At 35.4% G+C, this 21,837-nt stretch overlaps 1 protein-coding gene across 1 annotated transcript; it reads right to left on the reverse strand.

Annotated features, from left to right (window-relative positions):
- Nucleotides 1-292: 292 nt before the first annotated feature.
- On the reverse strand, nt 293-20,747 carry LOC144646664 (serine/threonine-protein kinase Sgk1-like). The gene is made up of 20 exons (XM_078506333.1): nt 20,374-20,747; nt 17,513-17,599; nt 15,604-15,676; nt 14,751-14,826; nt 13,373-13,469; nt 12,727-12,773; nt 12,428-12,485; nt 9,875-9,958; nt 9,204-9,266; nt 6,865-6,933; nt 6,411-6,454; nt 6,249-6,317; nt 6,089-6,125; nt 5,812-5,898; nt 5,263-5,358; nt 5,023-5,130; nt 4,709-4,759; nt 4,295-4,384; nt 3,772-3,829; nt 293-2,151 (listed from the first exon to the last, which is right to left on the reverse strand). The coding sequence occupies exons 1-20, from the start codon at nt 20,443-20,445 to the stop codon at nt 2,039-2,041; spliced, it is 1,479 nt and encodes a 492-aa protein (XP_078362459.1). The 5' UTR covers nt 20,446-20,747; the 3' UTR covers nt 293-2,038.
- Nucleotides 20,748-21,837: the final 1,090 nt, after the last annotated feature.

The raw sequence follows: 21,837 nt of genomic DNA on the forward strand, positions 1-21,837 counted from the left end.
TCTCAAACGTTTACGCAAACGAAGCAGTTTCTCTGCAGGGTCTGGTCTCAAATAGGGTGCCGAGGTTTGGTCCAGGTTGGGGGGGGGGGGGGGGGGGGTGCGCATATTTTAGTTTCAAGAAGCGCCTGCTTGGCGTTGGTTGCAACTGACTGTCTCGTCCTGCAGGGAGATCTCGTCTTGCAAGGAGATAACAAGACGGACAACCTAAAGGATCTCACTTTAGAGAGGCCTATGTCTCAGCAGAATTAATAAAGTCAGTAAGTGTTGGCATAAACATGAAGAGTACACGAAGTAACTATTTTGACTTTATTTTATTTTTTGTTAATATTGAAGTATTTCATATTTGACAATTTGTGTATCAGATATTGTGGTGTATAGAGTAAAGGTGATTCTCTTTTACTATTGTTGCTTTTTCCCTTTCAGTCCCAAGAATGATCATAGACTACACTATTTATAACATCAATACGTAATCAATGCTGCAGCGACAAGAATAAAGAAATGTTCACAAAAAAAATTATCGGCACCTTAAAGCAAATTCTCCAAACCATAAACATACAAAATGTATGGATAACAGTAAGGAGAATTTGCATCTGGAGGTTGGGGCTTCACATCTAAAAACGTGGTGCATTTATAGTACGTGTTGAAAAGTGGTCAAAAATATATTCGTACAAACAGAACATGGTGAGAGTATCAGCAATGCAAAAACTACAAATCTGCGCAAGATTGTATCCATTGCCAAGAAAATTCCTTGACAAGAAAACAAATTATCGTTATTCTATTAAATGTTGTTTGTACTCGTTTCACTCTTTACGGAAGGCGAGGCACTAATCACTAACCTTGTTGTTTGTAAATAACGCATTTGCACTTCATTATATAGATTTTAAAGAAACAAGAGTTCATATCACCAACATACCTTTTTACAGGAAATTAACGCTTGTGTTTATTGACATATTTATTTAAAAACAGTGCATGGTGATGGAGGACAAGACTGTTTCAGACAACGGAAATAAAATTAACGCAAAGAAAATACGAATGGCACGAAAAAACCGTTTTTCTGATGGTAACAGTAGTTAATTAAAGGACAGAGCAAAACACAACAAAGATCGCTTAACACGTGAGGCAAAAATAGACCTCCGACGAAGGCGAATTTAAAATCTTTCAAAACATCAATTAAAATAAGAGATATAGATATTGAGGTCAATTTTTAAAAGTCGCGTTTTTTTTCTCGTGATAAGGTATGTTGAGAACCCTTTCTGGCTTGAAAAATAATGTATAATAATGGATTTAGAAAAAAAAACTTAACAGAATACTTGGATAAACAGGAATATTTATATCATAAACTACTGAATAAGTATTACTGAATAACAACATTTTAACAACCACTGACAATTTTGTGCTGCACTCCATTTTCTTGGTTCAAATATTCAAATATTAACCCCCCAAAATTTAACAAACATAATTTAAGCACAATTTTCCAAACTGGAAAATGTTCTTATGGACTGCAATTTGATTAGTTTCCAATGACCCAAAACAAGGAGGCACTGTCTCATTGCAATTTATGCCTCACATGATTAAAAGATCAAAGTAGGACACAATTTTTCATTAATTTTAAGAATACACAAACTACAGTAAGTCTCTTCCTTTTTTTCCAAAGAGTCGTACATGCCCTAATCGATCTGTGTAGCTTGTTCCAAGCTCATACATTGTGGACAATCGATCAAATAAACCAGTAATAACAAGAAAATAATAAAAAGAGGCTAGGGAAAGTGCACTGCTTTATTTTCTCTCATTAGTGCCTTCTCGTTTTTTCACTTCTTGTTTGTTTGGCCCTTGATGTGCAAATTCTCACCACAATTTACAAGCTCAGAGCAGGCTGCACTCCAAAAGCCCCACCCCTTATGAAACCTTGACAAAGAGAAAATACACAATTAACAATAATTTGTCATAATTGATTTTGACATTAAGTTGGATTAACAAGTGATGCACAGTTCTGTTACTTCTCACTTCTATTATACTGATGCTGAGGTTACTGCTGCTTTCATTCAGTAAGATCTGTTGTTGGCGGAACATAAGTGAATCCTACAAATGCATCATCTGGATCATCAACACTGGCGCTCAAAAACGCTGAGTCAGCAGATCTCCCAACAGAGCCTGCAGATTGAAATAAATACAACATTGAGTTGCTTATTGTAAAACACATTCTTTGTATTGGGAACATTATTTTGCACAGGCTGGCTAATTTAAGGATTCTCTCGCATTTGTATGGAAATGACTGCAAAAATAAACAAACAAATAATAATAATAATAATAATAATAATAATAATAACACAACAACAATACATTTACCATCGTTTGGTATTACCGTAATGATTTGATTTAGCGCCCTCCTTCCAATAAGCGTCCCCTTCCGAATAAGCGCCCCCCTTCGAATGTGTTTTTGTCAATAAGCGCCCCTATTCCAATAAGCGCCCCCATTCCAATTAGTGCCCCCATTCTTTTTAGCGCTCCTATTCTTATAAGTACCCCTATTGTGGATAACTGCCCCTACTGAAGTCATTGACGTCGAACAGATCAACTCCTGAACATTCACCATACTGTACATGTATATATTTAAAATGAACAATTCTTTCAAAAGTAATTGAACTTTCAACATTTTGTTACTGTTACAGTTTTTGTTATTGTTGGTTATTTAAACATTTATTCAAGTTTTGTTTTGAACATTTGGTTTTTTCTCAAAAAATTAAATAAGCCCCCCGTCCCGAATAAGCACCCTGTCTCGAATAAGCGCCCTCCCTTGAGGTGCCAAAAGTAAATAAGCGCCCCGGGCCTTTCCCTTTTTGACTTATAGTTTAATAATAACTTGGGGGAATACATATCAAACAACTCTTTTACCTTTTATCATCTTACAAAAAAAAAAAAAACAGTCAGAATAATGACATTCTCAGAATATAATTCCCACTCTAGTCCACTCTTTCAGAAATTAAAAATACTTAAAGTAAGTGACTTAATATATTTGTATAGTGCTTTATTTATGTACGACTATTACCGGTACTCTTATAGTCTGCCTCTAATTTTTGACAATTTCTTTAAGAGTATCAACAAAGTGCATCAATATCAAACCAGACTGGCAAGTAAGTTTTATACTATCTGCCAAAAGCAAGGACTAATTACGGCAAATTTAACATTCGTTTTTTCGGTGCTAAAGTTTGGAATTCCATTGATGACTCACTTAAATCTAAGAGTCGTGATTGTTTCAAAAATCTCTTAAAAGAATTGATTATCTCCAACTACTAACTGGTACATTGATGAACTTTATTTTTCGTTTCTGTATGTCTACATACACTTTTCTTTTTTTGTTCTGTGTGTGTGTGTGTGTGAATGGAAATCGTGTCCCGTTTTTTTATACTCTGTGACTTTATTGCAATATTTTTTTCCGCTTGGCCCAGCCACTTAGCTCGATTAGCCTTAGCTATTTCTAAGTGGCTGTGCTCTTTTTTTATTGTTAAATTTTTCTCTTGCATGTATCTACTTATTATAAAACTCTTCTGGGCACGAAATAAAAGATTGTTGCTGTTGTTGTTGTTGGGCGCTAAATCGAATCATTACAGTAGTTTGTTAAAGCTGGGCTCTATTCATTTTGAAATTTTCAAAAGCTTTTTTCACAGAGAAAATTTCACTTCAATATCTGAAAATTGCACTTCCAAATCTGCTGAACAGAAATAAATTAGCCTTAAAATCCACATCAACAATATTTCAGTAACATATACAAACCTGGAACTGGTTCACGGACAAATTCAGGATCAAAATGCTTCAGATCCAGCTGACCACTCTGTTTAAGAAAAAGAGAACCAATGATAAAATTCTGTCTGTAGTGACAGACAGTTGTTAAATCATAGTTGATTTGAGTTTTACACTGTTTACTCTATAACAAAACATGAATATGTACATGTGTACAAGGTAAAATGGCTGGGAGGTCATGGGTTGGATTCCCGTCGGGGAATCAGATTTTTTCTTTGTCCCATGACATGCTGAATATTTCATTTCTCACATCTAATTTACCGAGCTTAAAATTTTCCATGTTTCATTATTCATCACTAGACTAAACATGTTTAGGACTGGTGTGAATACAGTATTTGAGCACTGTGCATTTCAAGTTTGTCCAATCACTTCATTTTTGCTCACTGCTCTATCTTGAGCTGTTAGACTCAAAATCCTGATACAAAAAATACAGGATTGTAATATTTCTCAAAGAATGTTTGAAGTAAATGTCTACATTGGATCATTCAATACTCACCACATTGGGGTTGTATGGTGGGTCAATCTTCTTGTCATACAACATCTGCCAGTCAATTGTCTTAAAGAACGGATGATTCTTTATTTCCTCCTTTGAAAATTGCAATTAGCAAAGTAAATAAAGTTAAGTTTGTGAAAATTGCTAGCTAGAATTATGACTTATGATCCAGTTACCAATACACAGATGCAGAACTATGTACTGTATTCCTCTACTGTAAGTGTTAAAAATATATCAGCAGGCTAGCTTGAAAGTCTAAAATGAACTTTTTGTGCATCGACATATTTAGTCAGCCATGCCTTCAATACACTACTTGATTAATAGCAACCAACAACAATTGAAACCAGCATAAACAAAAAAAAAAAATAAGAAAACTTTAGACAAGACTTATTTAGAAGTTCACTGTAGTATACTTACAAAATCATTTTCACCCTGTCCAAGTCTCTTGGAACGGTCCTTCTGAAGAAGCTATAAGCCAGAGGAAAAAAATTATTAAGGGAGGAACTATTATAATTGTTAGATCTACATATAACTAAACAACATTTCTACAAACACATAACTTGAGTGGTCTTATAACCAAACCAAAAAAACATGTTGATTTTTGTTAATGACTAGTACACTACATGCCAAAGATGGAGGGGGGGGGGGGGGGGGGCAAATAACTTCCAAGCACCTGCTTTACCTAGTAGAAATCCTAATTAGGCATATACTAAGCTAGCTTACTTACTCACCCCTTCCAGAAGATGCCTCGCACTTTGGGAAATGTTAGTCCTGAGACGCAGAGGTTTGTGCAAAATGTTGTCATACATTTCAGCTGTGTTGCGGCTGTAAAATGGAGGCTGTGATACAACCAAACAGTTCAAACTTTAAACATGAATTAACACAAAATCAATACAAAATGTATGCCACATCTTCATTACATTTTAAGAGAAAACAATCCTTTAAAACAGAGATTTCATTGAGTTTCTTACCAGACCATACATCATTTCATATAAGACAGCACCAAGGCACCACCAGTCCACAGTTTTGTCGTACTCTTGTTTCTTTAGAACTTCTGGGGCTAAGTACTGCAAGTAAGAAACAATTGAGTAAGAAATCCAACTTTCTGCTGTTAATTGATACAAAAGGATGACTATTGAATCTGTGATTGGAAACCGGTGTCGAGTGATCAAAATCAGTGGCCATTTCATCTGCCCAAGCAAAACCTTAAATTGCAGGAAATTAAAACTAGCTATGAAGATTTGTTGAACCCTTTGGATGTGGCTCTCGCCAAACTTGCTAGCTTGTCATTTTTTCATAAGCACACAAAACACATTAAGCACAAAATACAGCCAACTTAGTTAGAAAAGTTTCAGCTCAACAATCAAATAGTACAAATCACAGACAAACTTACAAAACAATCCTTTTTTCAACAAGCTTGTGAAAGTTGACAATTTCTAGCCAGAAATAAAACCCACTAACCATGGGCTAATAGTACAACTTAATATGTTAAATACCATGCACTTGCCAGCCCTGCCTACCTCTGGAGTTCCACAGAATGTTGATGTTGTTCCAGAAGGTTCTATTCCTTCCTTGCAAAGTCCAAAGTCTGTTAGAACTATATGGCCCTACAAACAAAACAATAAACTGTACATGATTCTTGGAACCTAATATGGAAATACAGGGAGAAAAGACTGTGTCCAAAATAACATCTTTTAAAAGGGCTGCCTTGTATTATGTTATCCAGAGTTATGTAATGTTCTTATAACTTGAAAAACATTGTATATACTTGTCATACCAAAACAAAACCATACAAACCCTTTCATCCAAAAGAATATTCTCTGGCTTCAAATCCCTGGAAACACGATAAAAGAAAGTAACTAGATAAATATAAGATGCACAGAAATTATATTTATAAGGTTACTAGTAAAAAATACAGTCAACTAACATTGGCCATTCCAAGAAAAGATTGACCTACCTATAAATGATTTGAAGAGCATGGAGATAACCAATTGCTGAAGCAATTTCTGCAGCATAGAATTTTGCCCTGAAAACATAATATGAGCAAGAACACTGAATCACAGTTTAAAAATGCTTGGTAAGACCTGTAATATGTACTTGAAAAAGAAATATAACCTACCTTGATTCAGGAAAATATCTCTCTCTTTGCAAATGAAAGAAAAGCTGCCGCAATAAAAAAATATTATTAATAGAAGAACAAATTATTTAAAAAGGGTGCAAAGCACAAACCACTCTGCATAGAGAATGCCCAGGGGAAGATGTCTTGTACAATGAGCACAACAAGATAACAATAATTAGGGCAAGGGATTCTTGAATTTCCAATATACCGGTAAATACTAAAGCCACTACATTGGGTAAAAATATCACTTATCAGTGTGTAGGTTGCAAAAAGGAGGAACTATTTTATACATTGATAATAAGCCGTGTGCCACTGATAGTACACATAGTTTGAGTTAATTTGTTTTGGAAGGTGAAAATATTTTTGTGCAATCCATCATCATGGCAGATTGTTTAACCATGTGACCAGAACATTAAAAAGGCCAACATGTATTTCTAAGTAATTAAATAGCTACCTCGCCTCCATTCACATAATCCAGAACAAAGTAGAGCTTATCCCTGGTTTGGAATGAATAGTGAAGGCCCTGCATTAAATTTAAAAAAAATGTATTCAAGGTTAATAATATAATAATGCCTTTTTACTGGTCAGAGATACTATTTAAGCTCTGACTGCTCATATTTAGAGCACTAAAACTCTAAAAGCATGTTTGGTTGCAGATGGCTTGGATGGAAATGGATTGCAATTTGAAATCATTAGCCAATGTTTTCAAGTTGTTTCCGTGCGCCTTCAAAAAAAATCAATATTTATAGCAGTGCTTCAAGCTCAAGTTTTTCAGAAGTCGCCCTTTGGCGACTTTCTTTTGTAAAATGGTCGCCACTAGAAAAATTTTGGTCGCCAAAAGCAAAACGTTTTAGAAGAAGACACTTCATGTCGCCTTACATAGAGTAATACTGCTGACCATGATGAGCCGAATTGAAATCGTTTGGCGAACGTTTTGACGCGGGCGACGCGGTAATTTTCGCTTGCATTCCAAAGTTTTTTGGTTGATCTGTTCTAATTATCGTGCAGAATAGTAAATAAATGATAAGAGAAACAGGTAAGGAAGATAAACATGCAAAACAAGTTAAATCTCGTGCAGTACAGTAAAATAATAGAAACATAAATGTGGTGTTCAAATTAATGGCGGCTCCACGATCAAAGACATCAAACAGCACAGTCCAAGCCAAACGGATAAGCAAGATGCACGATTGAAATAGTTATAACAGAAAATTTTGTGGTGAAATTGCTTAGTAATTATACTGCAAAAACAAATGATGCCTAGCCAGCCCTTTACACTGCACTGGTCGCCAAATTGGCGACCTGTTTGGAAAATTTAGTCGCCAAATTTTCTTTTCACTAGCCATGGCGACCAAAATGGTCGCAGCTTGAAGCGCTGTATAGCCAAAGTTTGACTGCTATCTCCAAATAAAGGTTACATCTTCCGTTTATGTTCAAGGACAATGTTTTTCATGGACAAATTTGCCTCCCACTTATTTCAGAACAGTTTCAACCAAAAAAACTGTGAAAATCCCCACATAATCCCTTTCAAGAAGAAAAGTTTGGAAGAAGAACTTAACTTTTGACTTCTGGCAACATCAGCTGTAGCCTTCTTAATTACTGCCTCTAGATTGCAATTACCGTAAACACCCGCGGATAAGCCGCACCCGCAGATAAGCCGCACCCTGAGTTTAACAACTCAAATGTTGGAAAAAAAGTTTTTTGAAAGTAAATCAAAGAAAACCCAAAGTTGAGTCTTTAGGAAGTCTTCTCCATCGAACGTAAACTCAATTAACATTGAAACGGAAAATACTTCAGTCTTAACCACAATTTGACCTCTTTAATATAATGAAAACCAACTTTGACATATTATGGGTGATCTTTTTCTGGCATTTGTTGACAGGTATTTCTTCATTCTACGCAGTTTACCCATAGGTTTTTGTGTGGCAACAACAAGAATATGTTTGCCAAACGTTTGTAGCTTAGTAACCAGGCATTTGATTGGACGCAAAATATGGGACTAGGGCAAGAATGTAAAGCAAAACAAGATGGCAATGGCAGCGTTCGGGTTTTTCGTGGCTATCATATCGACAAATTAAAGAGATTTGGGAGCCATCTACTGGAGATAAACTCATTGCATAAAGAGAGTTTCGTAATAAGTTCGACAAATTTTCCATCAAAGTGCAAAATAAGAAAGAAACAATAGGCCATCTTACTCGTGAATACTCATGGTATTTTCTCACTCGTAAAGTATCAATATTACTGTTAGTTATAGAGCCATTGTTGACTCTGGAAACAGTATAGGAGCTGTCAAACTTGCAAAAGAAATGACCGGTACTCTCTTGTAGTCTTATGTTATATTAATTTACATAATTTTCCATAAATAAGTGTCAGTTCACGAAAATTTACGGCACCTTTTCTGAATGTTCCCACAGATAAGCCGCACCCTCGATTTCGAGCGTAAATTTTTGGCAAAAAGGTGCAGCTTATCTGCTGGTTTTTACAGTTTGTACATAAGCTACTAGTAAGAGAAGGCAGCTGGAATTCAGGCTTTAGAGTTCTCTAAACACAGTCACACATTTTCTGTTGCGTAAGTTTATCATGATGTAAATGTTGTGGTTTAATTTTATCTTTTGTTCAAAATTTTTCAAACCAGTTTGAATTTTATTTCCCTTTGTATTAGTTTATGGTAATTATGACTATAAGACAATGAAAAACAAAAATCAAACTGATTTGATAAATTTTAATCCAAATATAAAATTAAACCACAACATAAGTTGTTTATCATGATTTAAACTATTTGGAAAGCAAACTTACCACTAAGAATGGATGCTTGATATTCTGTAACAATACATTCCGTTCTGCCATGATATGCTTTGCCTGAAAACAATCATGATAACATTCCATTTGTTACATTACATTCTACTTACAAAAATACATTTTACACTTCTTCTTTCACAAACAAAATATGAAAATTATGGTTTATCAACCTATTACGGCCGCTCTAATTACAATGTTTGCCTCTAAGTTGAGAAGGAATACTCCTATGTTAGCTATACCATGTACTCATATTAGTATAGAAGTTACCACCTAGAGCAGAGCAGTCAAATCACATTGATATAGCTACTTACCGGTATATACAAAGGTGTCATGAGGATCCCCCAGAAGTCTAATTAAAGGACGTTTTAATAAAATTATTTTATTTTTATTTTTATCATAAGGTACCCTATTGTTACTTTTTTCGCGGAAAACTTAACTTCGCGAAAAGGGAACTGGCATATTTTGCAGGACTTAATTTTCTCAATAAGGCCAAAAAATACGTTAAAGCAATTAAAAATATGTCAGAAATGCTAAGAATACATTTTTGCGGGTCTTTAATTTTGCGATGTTTTGAAAATCACGAAAATTAAGCCCTGCGAAAAATAAGTTACAATAGAGTATGACAAGTAAATATATACATGTAGGTAGAGGTGGTGCTCTACACAAACCTCATTCCTCTTTCTTATAGCAGCTTTGTTAAGAACCTTTATAGCATAGAACTTATCCTCCGCTTTGTTCTTGGAAAGAAAAACCTATAGAGACATAATCTCGTCATTGCTTACAATATCTTAGACCAAAATATTAATATTCCCAACCCTGTCAGACCTGACCAAGAAAATATGTACCCCATTCAGACCACACCCTACCCAGGAACTGCTTGCCTCAAAATTGGCTACATATTAGTGCAATATGTTAAGTAATGTTCCGTGTAAGAAGTAGGCAGAAATCAGCAGGGGAAATGCAGAATCTTCCGTTGGAACCAAAAGTGTTAATTACCTAATTGAATAAAATTCCGCTCATTTCATTGGCTGCTGTGTGTAAGAGCGCGAAATTTGAATTTATTTGTATCACTGCGATGCGGAATGCGCATTTTAGTCAATTCTAACAACACATACTTAACTGTTGTGAGAAAAACTACCAGTAAGTAAAATTTCAGGAACCTGGCATATGGGGAAGTATTGTTTCTGATGAAATTATTTCGGGAGCTGCACCGCTAAGGGTAACACGACACTGCACAGTGTGCCATTTGCATTGTTCTTGTTTGTTCAAGGCGTCAAGTTCAACACGCCACATGATATCACTGAACATATCACCAAAACATAAGATAACAAGAATTTTTTTCGTGTCGTATAAAATCTAACAGGTTTGACAGTGCATAAGAGCGCATAAGAGAGGCATTTCAGCCCAAATAATCGATTGAACAGTTCGTCCGACAGCCGACTAAACGGTTCGTCAAAGTAGTCTCCTCCTCGGCAAAAGCAAGCCGGCATGATCTAGCATCACGTCTATTGGATTGCTTCCATCATTTCTAGTTGCAAAGCGCCACTTGAAAATAAATAAACAATAAAAGTTTATTCACAGTAAAATTGTATCCTGCATGCGCCACTATCGCTTGAATATTTTAACATGTCCATTCAAATGTTCTCGAAAGGAATAAACTGAAATCGCCCACGTAATGACAGTAATCCTGTGTGTGCCGCGATCGCTTCAACACTAATTCAAGTCCATTCACGTGCATTCAAATGTCTCCGAAAGAAATGGAAAAAATATTGAGAGTGAAATTGTATTCATACGCCACAATCGCTCAAACGCTTTCACGATTTCACAAGACCACAAACACGCCACTGCCAAAATTGCCCATTTTTCGCGATTTCCGGAAATGCTTATGTATACTGGGTTTATGAATTCTTGTCCGTAGCTCGCTCAAGCGTTCTTGGCTTGATGTGATGTGATACATGTTTGATATAGGTCTTGCGATAATAGGCCAGAGATATCCAGCTCGTACAACTTGGGTTCGTTGAAACTTCTCTGAAAAGACAAATCTTTGATCTTTGATCGTTATCTTGACAGCCTTTATCGACTCCACAAAGGCCGTATTTTAGCAACGATGCGGAGAAGCGAATTCGCAAACAAAAGGATCTCGGAGACATTTGACGACGTCAAAGAACGAGTAAAAAAGCTTTGAAATTTAAATGTACCACTCCATCTAAGGGACGGCTATTTCGACAGCAATTTCCTTGGCGCTCGCCATTCTCAGACTTGCAACATCATCCACATGTCCCCATACAGCGCGTTGCGGACAGCGACACGAAGCTGTTCGAGGCATATTTTTGGTGTTACAAAACGTGCAAAATCATTCGCACTTGAAGAAAAACTCAACTATAAACAGATTCACTATTTTCAAAATACTATAGACAGATACGGCCAAGCGAAGGTACATGTATACGGCTTGATAGATCTCCGAAAACCCCTCATTCAAGATGGCGGCTGTAGCGTGTTGAAGAGAAGTGACTCGTGTTCCAGTTCCCCATTTGCCATGGCAACGAAACTCGGTATAGATGGTACAGAGGACTCTGGGACCAAAAATATCAAAAGAAACATGGGAAAAATTTATTTTTAGGCTGATTTTTGACAATTTTTTAGTTTTTGACCAATCAGAGAGCTCCATTTTAATTGAGTTAATAATTTAATATTCGGCACCCAAGAGCGCGTCGTGCATTTCAGATGCCTACTTCTTACGCGGATCATTACTTAATTAAATTTCCATTCTTAAGAAACGAAAAAATAATAATGATAAAGTATCTTCTAAAACTTAATTCTAATTGCGGACCAGGGTGCACAGACCATAATCTACTTTTTTCAGACCAACATGGCTCAAATACCGATACCCTTTGCTGCTGGACATACCTATACAGCTAATATAGAAAGGACTAGCACCTCCCTCCCAACCAAAGTACTGAATGATGAGCTGATGGCGACTGAAAAACACACTGAGTTAACAAACCATCCAGGTAGCCCAATGACAAACTGACACTGAGTGTACATGTATAATTTTTATTAACTAACTCTTATAATGTTCGTCCTGGCCCTATACCCACCTAGGGTTATGGCCATAAGTCAAGTACCTGGTAAGTCAAGTATAATGTTCAGTCTTAAACTGTATGAGAAAATGTTTAAAAATCGATGCATGCACACAATTTGACTGTCATTTAGTTTCTTACCTTGCCAAAGCTTCCTTTCCCTATAACCTTCAAGAACAGGAAGTCACTTGGTTTTGCCCTAAAAACACAAAAAATTTTATTACCATTAATGCTACCAACATCATCATGTCTTTAAGTACACTTCAACAGTATGTTCAAGGCTGCAAAACCTTAGTCATCTTATCACAAATAAGTAACCATTCTTTTGATGATAATAATTATTGAACGCAGAAATTTAACTGTTTCCACCATCTTTGTACTTGACAATTATTGAGAGAAAATAGAAGCAATTCGCTAATCACTCTTGAGAATCAACTTACTTGGGATTGTTGGTATCTCCTAAATCAATTCCATCCATATCCTTACCCTGTCATATATGATTAAAAAAAGAAGTGAAAGATAAGTGTCCTCCATACAACTCTGTAGCACTTGTAAGTTAACTTGTTAGTTTACTTATACATGACCACATCAGCTAAGCTGTAAAATTTAACGTTTCTAAATAAAAGATGTTATAATTATTGTGAGAGGGGTCTAGCTAGGGCCATCAAATAATTTTTTTAGCAGCTGTCTGACACATCAAAGTTATAACCTGTACATAGCATTTTGCTCTGTATGCAAGTATAACGTAACACCAATCAACATCTTCACCTGTAACATTAATAAACTCGACTAAAAAAGGGGTTTCAGGTTATGGCCTCAATGGCAGCCCTGGTGTTACTAGCTACACTGCAGTAAGTGTCACATCTGTGTAACACAACTCAAAGTAAAAGTCTGTTGGCCATGTACCACATTATTGAGAAGTGTCACTGAAACAAATCCACAATGACTACCTTGAATTTTTTAAGGGCAGTAATAGGGCTAGAAAGCTACTTATGTTTAAAGTAGTGATGTGCAGGGCCTGCCAGATCCTAAGAGACGTAATTAGAAACCAGTAACTAATGACCAACTTCTACAGTGTTAAGTCACCTGACTGTCAGACTCATCAGCTCCTGGCTGATCATCATCATCATTAGTTTCAGCATTCTTTGGGTTGTCGAGTGAAAAGAATTCCCTCACATCAGGGCTGTAAATTACAGTAAACAATCAGTTAATGTGACTCCTTAGTGTTGCATTGCACATCCTAACTGCGCAAAATGTTATGTGTTATTAGTACACATACATTAAGAAAATCATGTCTTTTTCTTCATGCCTTGGTCTGCACAAGAAAAATCAGCATTTTCTTGTAAACAAGTATGGTGAGCTGTCAATTTTGCAAGGAATTATGGGGTATATAAAAGATCCTTCTGCTCCTAAACATAAATGGGGATCCCCCATGTTCAGGTAGGTTTCCTTAAGATGAGCAACCAACATGCAATTCTGTCAGTTCTATTATGATAAAATGACCTTAAAGAATTGGCAAATTACACTTCAAATGACTTAAGCTGGAAAATAGAGAATTTTTCAAATAAATTACCGTAGTTATTCGGTTATAAGGCACACTCGGTTATAAGACGCACCCTAAACTTGGCAACATTGTTATTCTAAGTTTACAAACTGAAAATTCTCAATAAACACTCGGCTATAAGACGCACCATGAGTTGGAGGGTTGAAAAGATGTAGTGATCAATTTAAGGACAGTTTTTTCTTACAAAATTTGAATGTCTGAATGTTGTTCATACTCCTTGGCACAATCTTCGAGTAAAAAGCTAACATTTCCTGCTAAAAAAGACGTAAATCCACTTGAGCAAAAACATCTTTCCATCGTTCATGCTTCGAACTTAGCTGCTGAGTAACCTGGCAGATGTGTAGTCGCAGTGGCCACTGAGTTTGTAGCTTGGTTACCAAGTTCTCAAGCATGCTTCGTATCGCTGACGAACTTTGTTTATCGAGTGTTTTTCAAAGATCCTCAAGCTTTTTTGGTGTTTTCCTTGTCTTCTAAAGTCATTTTCCACTTTCCATGCTTAGAAAGGTTTGTTTCAAATGAGTATGCTTGGTTTTCTTTGTCTAATTTCAACAAAATGCTGGCATATACAGGTGTTACTTAAACTCGTTTTATATCCGCGATAATAAACTTTGCGTTTAAACCATGGTAAGTAAAGGAGAACTTAATGTTTCTTATAAATTATCTTTAATACTGTAAAGATCAATAAACAACATTAAGTGTTTTCATTTCTCTTGTTTTAACTGTAAGTTCCGGTAAAATGGCGGTCATAAGATTTTGTTGAGCGAAAATACTCGGCTATAAGACGCACCCCAATTTTGGCATGAACTTCCCACAGAAAAACAGATTTTTCTTGAAAAAACCGTGCGCCTTATAACCGAATAACTACGGTAGTAGCTCTCAGAAAATATAGGACTGACTTACTGGTCAATAGCTTTTGGGTGATTGATAATCTTTTGTGTAACATCATTCAGACCTTCTCGTCTTATCTTGATGAACTCTGGAAAACATGAATAAACTCAATATGTAAGTCAGTTCAAATAATAGACAAAATAAAAATTTTATTTTTTTTGTGCCACAAATCAACTAGGGCTTGAATTTTTTAATATGAAACATCAGCCGGCTACCAGCTAATCCCAATACTGTAATCAAGTGAAAGCAGTAATATTAGCACACGGTAATAGCAGTGTGATTACTGTGAATAATGAGTTTCTTAACTACTCCAAGGTTCTGTAATCCAAAATTAGCAGCAGTACTGTTGTAATATCACTCCAGGACCAGTTGTTTGAATTTAAAACAGATTAACATTAATACAGGATTTAAAGTTAACTTACAATGATTTACTTCGTATACTTAAGGAGTTTTTCGAAACTAATTCAAGTTGTTGTTTGAGATTATAATTTTTATTCAGTCAAAAATGACCTGACCTAGTTATTATACTGATTGAATTGAAAGACACAGTAACCCAAGTTTGCTTATTAGCACTGAACAACCCAAACCTAACGTTGCAAAGTCAGTGAGATATCATATAAGGATATAATTACTGTTGCTAAAAAAAACTTCTCCAAGAAAACAACAGACCCAGACAATTCTTGAAGATGGAAGTCTTATTAGAACAGGTGTTTGTTTCTCAATATCAATTAAAAAAATAACAGTTCAGTTAAGTTGACTTTGATCCACTATCTAACCTGCAAATTGTAAAACATAATTTTATTGAACAAGCTCTAATAAGAACATTTAATTAAGTTTTGAAACACTGACAATTTTTTATGCTTACCAGGATCAAAGTTATTTCCAATTAGTCTTCTACCAGGCAGTTTGATGTGTAGGTCAGGATACAGCTTTTTGAGCTACAAGGAAAAGTTTAAAAATAAGCAGAATAAAAATTATGTTTAAAAACATTAATTGCTTTAATTCATGAAAATATGATTATATTAAAAAAAATTACAACTAAAGAACCTTGTACATAATTATAATTTAACAATGTACGTTTACCGGTAATAGTATGTTACTCCTGCTTTATTGTTATTTTGGAATTTTTATTTTTTATGATGTCCGTCCGATTTTTTGGCATGTATAAATTAAATATTCGGATGTAATTCTCTTGCAGACTTATTAAGCTAGCAGGGTTTAATTGAGACATGGGCTTAAGGTATCAGTGTACCCCAAAATTGACCATTTTTAAGAAAAATATATTTTGGTATTTTCAGGTAGATCTCATTAAGACCTTTCATTCAAAAAAAAGAGCATGGAAAAAGATTGACTCTACACAAAGTTATGAACGAAAAACTTTTCTTGCCATTAATTATTTGATAGTTTTAGCTGTCAACAGGTTGTCTAAAGAAGCGCGGCGATCTACCGTTGCGTGATTTTATATTACAGTTCTTGGTTTTCGACGAGATGCTTTGGGTGTTTTTCCCTGACAAAATGCATAGTTTTTCAGACGTGAAAGAAGAAACATTTTCCCATGCCTTTCTCGTGTTCAAAGAATGCTGCAACAACGGAAAAAGACAAAAGATTTGGCTGCTTCACTAGTCAGACTAGTAGATAGCGACATCGAATTATTTTTCGCCGCTTGAAGCGGTAACGCCACGACCCGGCATCACGACCAGTTCCTCGGCTTACTTGCGACTCCACGTTTTTGTTGTTTTAGATTTCACATTTCTAAAACTGTTGCACTAAGACGAAAATTGTTATAAAGCGAGCGATAGAAATAAAATTATGCAACAGACTGTTTCCGACCAGAAGCAACATTTGACACCGCTTTGAACAAGTTCTATTGTTAAAGTAAAATGAACCTTCATTCTATCGCTCAACGCGTGATCATTTTCACACGTCTTGTGTAATTAATCTCATTAAAGCGGAAGCACGCCCCAAAATACATTTTCTTTCGTATCTCGTAAACAAAGTTTCGAAGAGAGAGGCGCACATTTTAAGTTCGTTTTCAATGGGGTTTCGACAATTTTCGCTGAAATTTGGCAAGAATGTTGCCCAATAATTGAGCAACAAAACTGTGTCGGCGAATTTTAACTTTTTTCTTCTTTCAAAAGTTATGGCTGTTTAAACGCAGACAATAGTTGTTCCTTACACTTTTAAAGTTTATCTGCGTGTCAAAAACAAACCAGACATGTAATCAATATTCCCCGACACAGTTTCTTAGAGAAATGTGTGAAGAACACATAGCGATGCTAATCGTTTTTTCCCACTCAAATTTGTCCGGAAACGAACCCGATTTATGAGCCTCGGTACTTTTGGAAATAACACGTTCTCTTTGGATAACATTATTATTTTTACTTAAAATAAATATATCTCCGTAATCTACAATTCCTAAGCTTTCAGAAAATATATACTTTGTTGGGGTTTGCGTTAATTACCAGACGGTAAGGCAGCTCCAACGCATGATGGTCATTTGGGGTACACTGATACCTTAAAGAGATGGGATGATGGGCTTACATGGAATCAAATAGTTCAGCCAACATAATTTGTGAGAAGTTACTGATTCTGGGCCAGAAGTAAGGCCTACTGTAAGAGCTTTTGCAGTACGACTTCATGTATTTAAGGCTTCAATGAATGGCATCTTTGCAGCTGAATGTGATGCTCAAATAACTGCCAACTTTGTAATGCTCACTTAAGCTTTTAACTAGGATCTCTGAGATAAGTTTACATGAAGATAAAGGACTACATACCTTATCACACATTTGATGAAATTCATTGTATCTTCTAAATATGAAGTAACTCCTTCCATCTGGTAGTTTTATCAGCACTTTATACACCTGTAAAAAAAAGACAAAGCATAATTTATTTCCCTCTACAAATGTTTGGTTGATGGTATTGCAAAGACTATACGCTGCCTTCTGTCTGGCCATGGGTATTATTTAGAGAATATACTGCTTTTTGTTTAGTAATAAAATGTAAATGTGCTAAAAAGTGGGAAAGTAATTTATTATTACTAAGTACTTAGCTTTTCCACTGACACATGATTTGGATGTACAGTGGAACCTCAATTTAACGAAGTGCCAAGGGACTGATGAAATTTGTTCGTTATATCGAAAACCTTGATATAACGAATTTGCGGAAAAACAACCAAAATGTTTGTTATATCAAGGTGTAGTTAATCAGTTTTTAATACTGTTTCGTTGCACTACGTACCCAGCGTTGCCGGATATTATCGATTTCTGAAAATAACATTTATAAGGCATAACATATGCACATAGATATGGACATATGTATTTGAACTTGTTCCCTTGTTACAGGATTAAAGGATTTTCATCCTTGTTGGTCTGTTTCGCATTCATATTTTATCGCATGTCGACATTTTTTCGTTATATCGAGGTACATTAATTTTTGCGTTTGGGCTTCTGGATTGTGTTTGTTATAACAAGGATTTCGTTATATCGAGGTCCTGTTCCATACATTTTACTGTAACTTTTGACGGGCTGAAGAATATCGTTCGTTAAACCAAGGACTTTGTTATATAGAGGTTCGTTAAATCGAGGTTCCACTGTATATTCACAAATTTAACTCAATTTAAACATAATACTTAATAAATAATTATTATAATGAAAATGTATATAGATGGCTTGTGCATGTGGAATAAGTTGAAGCATGCCTGGATACAAAAGTAAAATCTACGAAAATATATAATCACAGATTTACAATGTTGTACAACTGAAACATTGCAGTGTTGATTATGAAGCAGACAATTCCCAAGCCCAATCTGAAGTATGACAAAAGACTCATTAAAATTCACACACTCAGGTAAAATTCCAAACACAGCTTGCTCCATCACTGACACTTTTTTAATTGAGCCCCGAGGTATAATTATATAAAGGCACCAAATAATAACAATATATATGAACAGTGAAGCCAATATAGCTGTAACATGTACATTGTACTAAATTAAGGCTAACACAATATTACTGTAATTTTTGTGAATAATGAAATTTCATGAAAAAAAGATTTAACTAGGTCATTAAATTTATGACAATTTTCTTAAGGTTATAACACCATTTGCTCATATAAGCTAAAACATGCAAACATCGCCAGGTTTAGTTCCAACTCCAGGAAATTTGACATTCAAGGCATCTGTTACTAATAGTGGCTATGGTAGATAAACTAATTAATTTATCTAGATTGCTGTTATCATTCAGATGTGCTTTCTAGCAGATAAAGAACAAGGAGCTGCACTAGCTTATAAAAAAAAAAAATAATGATGCGAGAAAGGAAGGAAAAGCATACAAAAAAATTAAAACTGTTTACATTTGTATTTTACTTGTATAAACACAAAGACAATGTTGTTTTATTACAAGTTATTTTTAAAAAGGTGAATTCAGTGATTTTTTACTTATTCATTTCTGAAGGTTATATCCTTTATAAGCTATTCTATTTTTTACTCTTATAAAAAAAATTGTCTACCAAAAATGCATGTAAATTTATTAGATTTAACAAATTATGTGGTAAAGTCAATCAATTATTTTCCCCAAGGATTCTCACATTTCACAATCAAACCATGAAATGCACAAGTCTTGCTTCTTGTTACCGACAGATCTAAAATGAACATGTTTATAATTTGAGGATTTTTTTTAAGGTCTGCTTTATCTTCAAATTGTGCGACATTTGACGGGCCTTCATGTAATTATAGATAAACCAGATCTTCTATTATTGAAATAAAAATGATGGCGGCTAGTGAAATAAAAGTATTAAACAAACTTAATGAGTTTTCGGTCAAAAACAATGAAAAAATCTTTGCCAAAACCAGAGTACTTCTAAATATATTTTCATTTATACAAAAGGGAGCTAAAGTACAAATGGTAATCTTTTAAGTACTGTTAATAAGCCGTCAGGTTTTGTTATTCTTTTAAAAAACTCCGTCCATGTACAAAGTATGATAGTTATAAATTAACAAATGTACATGTATATTTTTATGAAGACCATAAAATAACTATAAAGCCTTAGTAACATTAAGGAAAAGCTAAATAGCGACGAAACACACCGTTCAGCATCGAACTGTAATGAATGGATACCTTTGGGCAATTACGGGATAAACATGACACCAGAAACATGTAAGCTTATTTGACTACATTAGCTACAATAGTCAAGGCAACTCACTAAACATTTCTATTCATTCTGTCCTGAAACGACATCAATAGGCATGCTTAATGATTCTAACCACAAAACGAAGAAAAGCTTTTCACTTACAGCACTCCATATCAAATATATTTCTCGCTAAAGTGGCAACGAAACGCCTACGGAAACATGAAATTCGATCGCCGCCAATGAAGCGCACAGCAGAGCCACCATTTCTTCGGCGCAGGAGCTTTCACATAAATGATCTACGCTCAACCTTCGTTGTTTTTCACGATAATTCCTTTCCTTTGTCAAGAGCTTGAGCGGAGCATTGCAGTGTGATCTTTGCATAGCTGTTTGTTTTCATTTGAGAATAATCGGCGACAAACAGAGCACAGCGGACAAAGCGACCAGCAAGAAGGCAAGTTGATGCTACAACGTAACACACATTTGGCAATGAATTGAGAAGAAAACTCCTTACCGTAAAACGTTTTGATTTCTCTGAGCTCAATATTTCTGAGTCAGGTACCGTTACATCTAACTGCTTGGACATCGCATTTGCTGGAAACACTCCCGCCGCTGAAATTATCGTCGGTAGACTTCGTGACAGATAGCTACACAGTTCTCTTGGACGCCACTGTAAACTGGAGCTTTCCTCGTGAAAGAAAACGCGTGGGAAGCTATGCCGTTTATCAAAAAGTACAGCCCACAGAAGCTAATTTTCTCTAAGACTGCTAATGAACGTCTAACAAACAATAGGTGGAATATAAAACGCTGCTGCCCTGGGAAATCGTTATGAATGCAAAATTCCAATAGGACCACTTCAATGATCCCCGGAGACTCGCAGGGAGTCTGGGGTCAACATGTCATGTCACACCGACGGAAAAACACCAGTTAGGGGAATTTCTATTTTAATCAGGAGGTGAAAAAATATTTTGATTGCTGTTTTATTTCAGTCGATAAATTGGGTCCGCGATGGCTCCTGGTTTTATGCAAGGTTTATTTTTGGCGTTGGTTATCCGTTTTATTTTCGTAAAACAAACGTAAAGTACAATGTTTCGAAGGAGGGAAAAAGCTTTCGTAGGCAACAATTTTCTGAAAAGGAAAATATTTAAAATTTCAATTAAAGTAAAGATAAATTTATGTATGCAATATCAATTTCCAGTTTTGTCTACAGAACGTGGGAAAAGGCGGATTGTCTTTTCCGATCACGTCTTCAGCCGCTAGCAGTCAATATTTTTTAAATTCTTATCAGAAGACAGCTGTGGCCAACAGAAGAATGAATGCAGATTACCGGTATCCTCTCTAGTATAAATAACTTGTTTTATCGCAGACAGCCATAAAAAAAATACCAACAGATGTGTTTCAGAAGTGAGTAGGAAGAATTCAGAGATCAAAGAACGGTAGAAAGAGTAGTAGTTTTGTTTCAGTTCTGTTTTAAAAATTTGGTTAGATAAAATAAAATGCCACCAAAAACTTAATGCTTCTTTTTCTCTAAGCTAACTGAAGCGAAATATAATGAACAAAACAATAAAATAAGTGTGGGTGTATTACGAGTAATTTCGTCCGGGTGGTGGGTTAGAACAAAGAATGAGCGTTTTATGGCCGGAATAATAGAATAACGTATGAAAATTTCCGCGATGCTGGGATATTATGACAACGGATATTTTGTTATCTTATTCTGCTTTTGAGCCTCACAGAAATATACATTTTTTTACTGATTATTCACTTGTTAAGTATATTCACCAACTGTCCGCCCTGACAGAAAATAATGTTTACCTCATCTCCAATATAGCCCCCGCTGGTCACGTCCACTAAGATGAATAATTACAACATGAAAAACGGTGACCGTGCGGATCTGTTGCATACAGACAAATCATCAATATGTTTTTATATCACATTTTTGGACGTGGGGGAAAAAAACAACAGCAGCAGTATTATTGTG

The sequence above is a fragment of the Oculina patagonica genome, chromosome 3, assembly GCF_052425735.1.
Source record: "Oculina patagonica isolate OP01 chromosome 3, crgOcupat, whole genome shotgun sequence".
NCBI lineage: Eukaryota > Metazoa > Cnidaria > Anthozoa > Scleractinia > Oculinidae > Oculina > Oculina patagonica.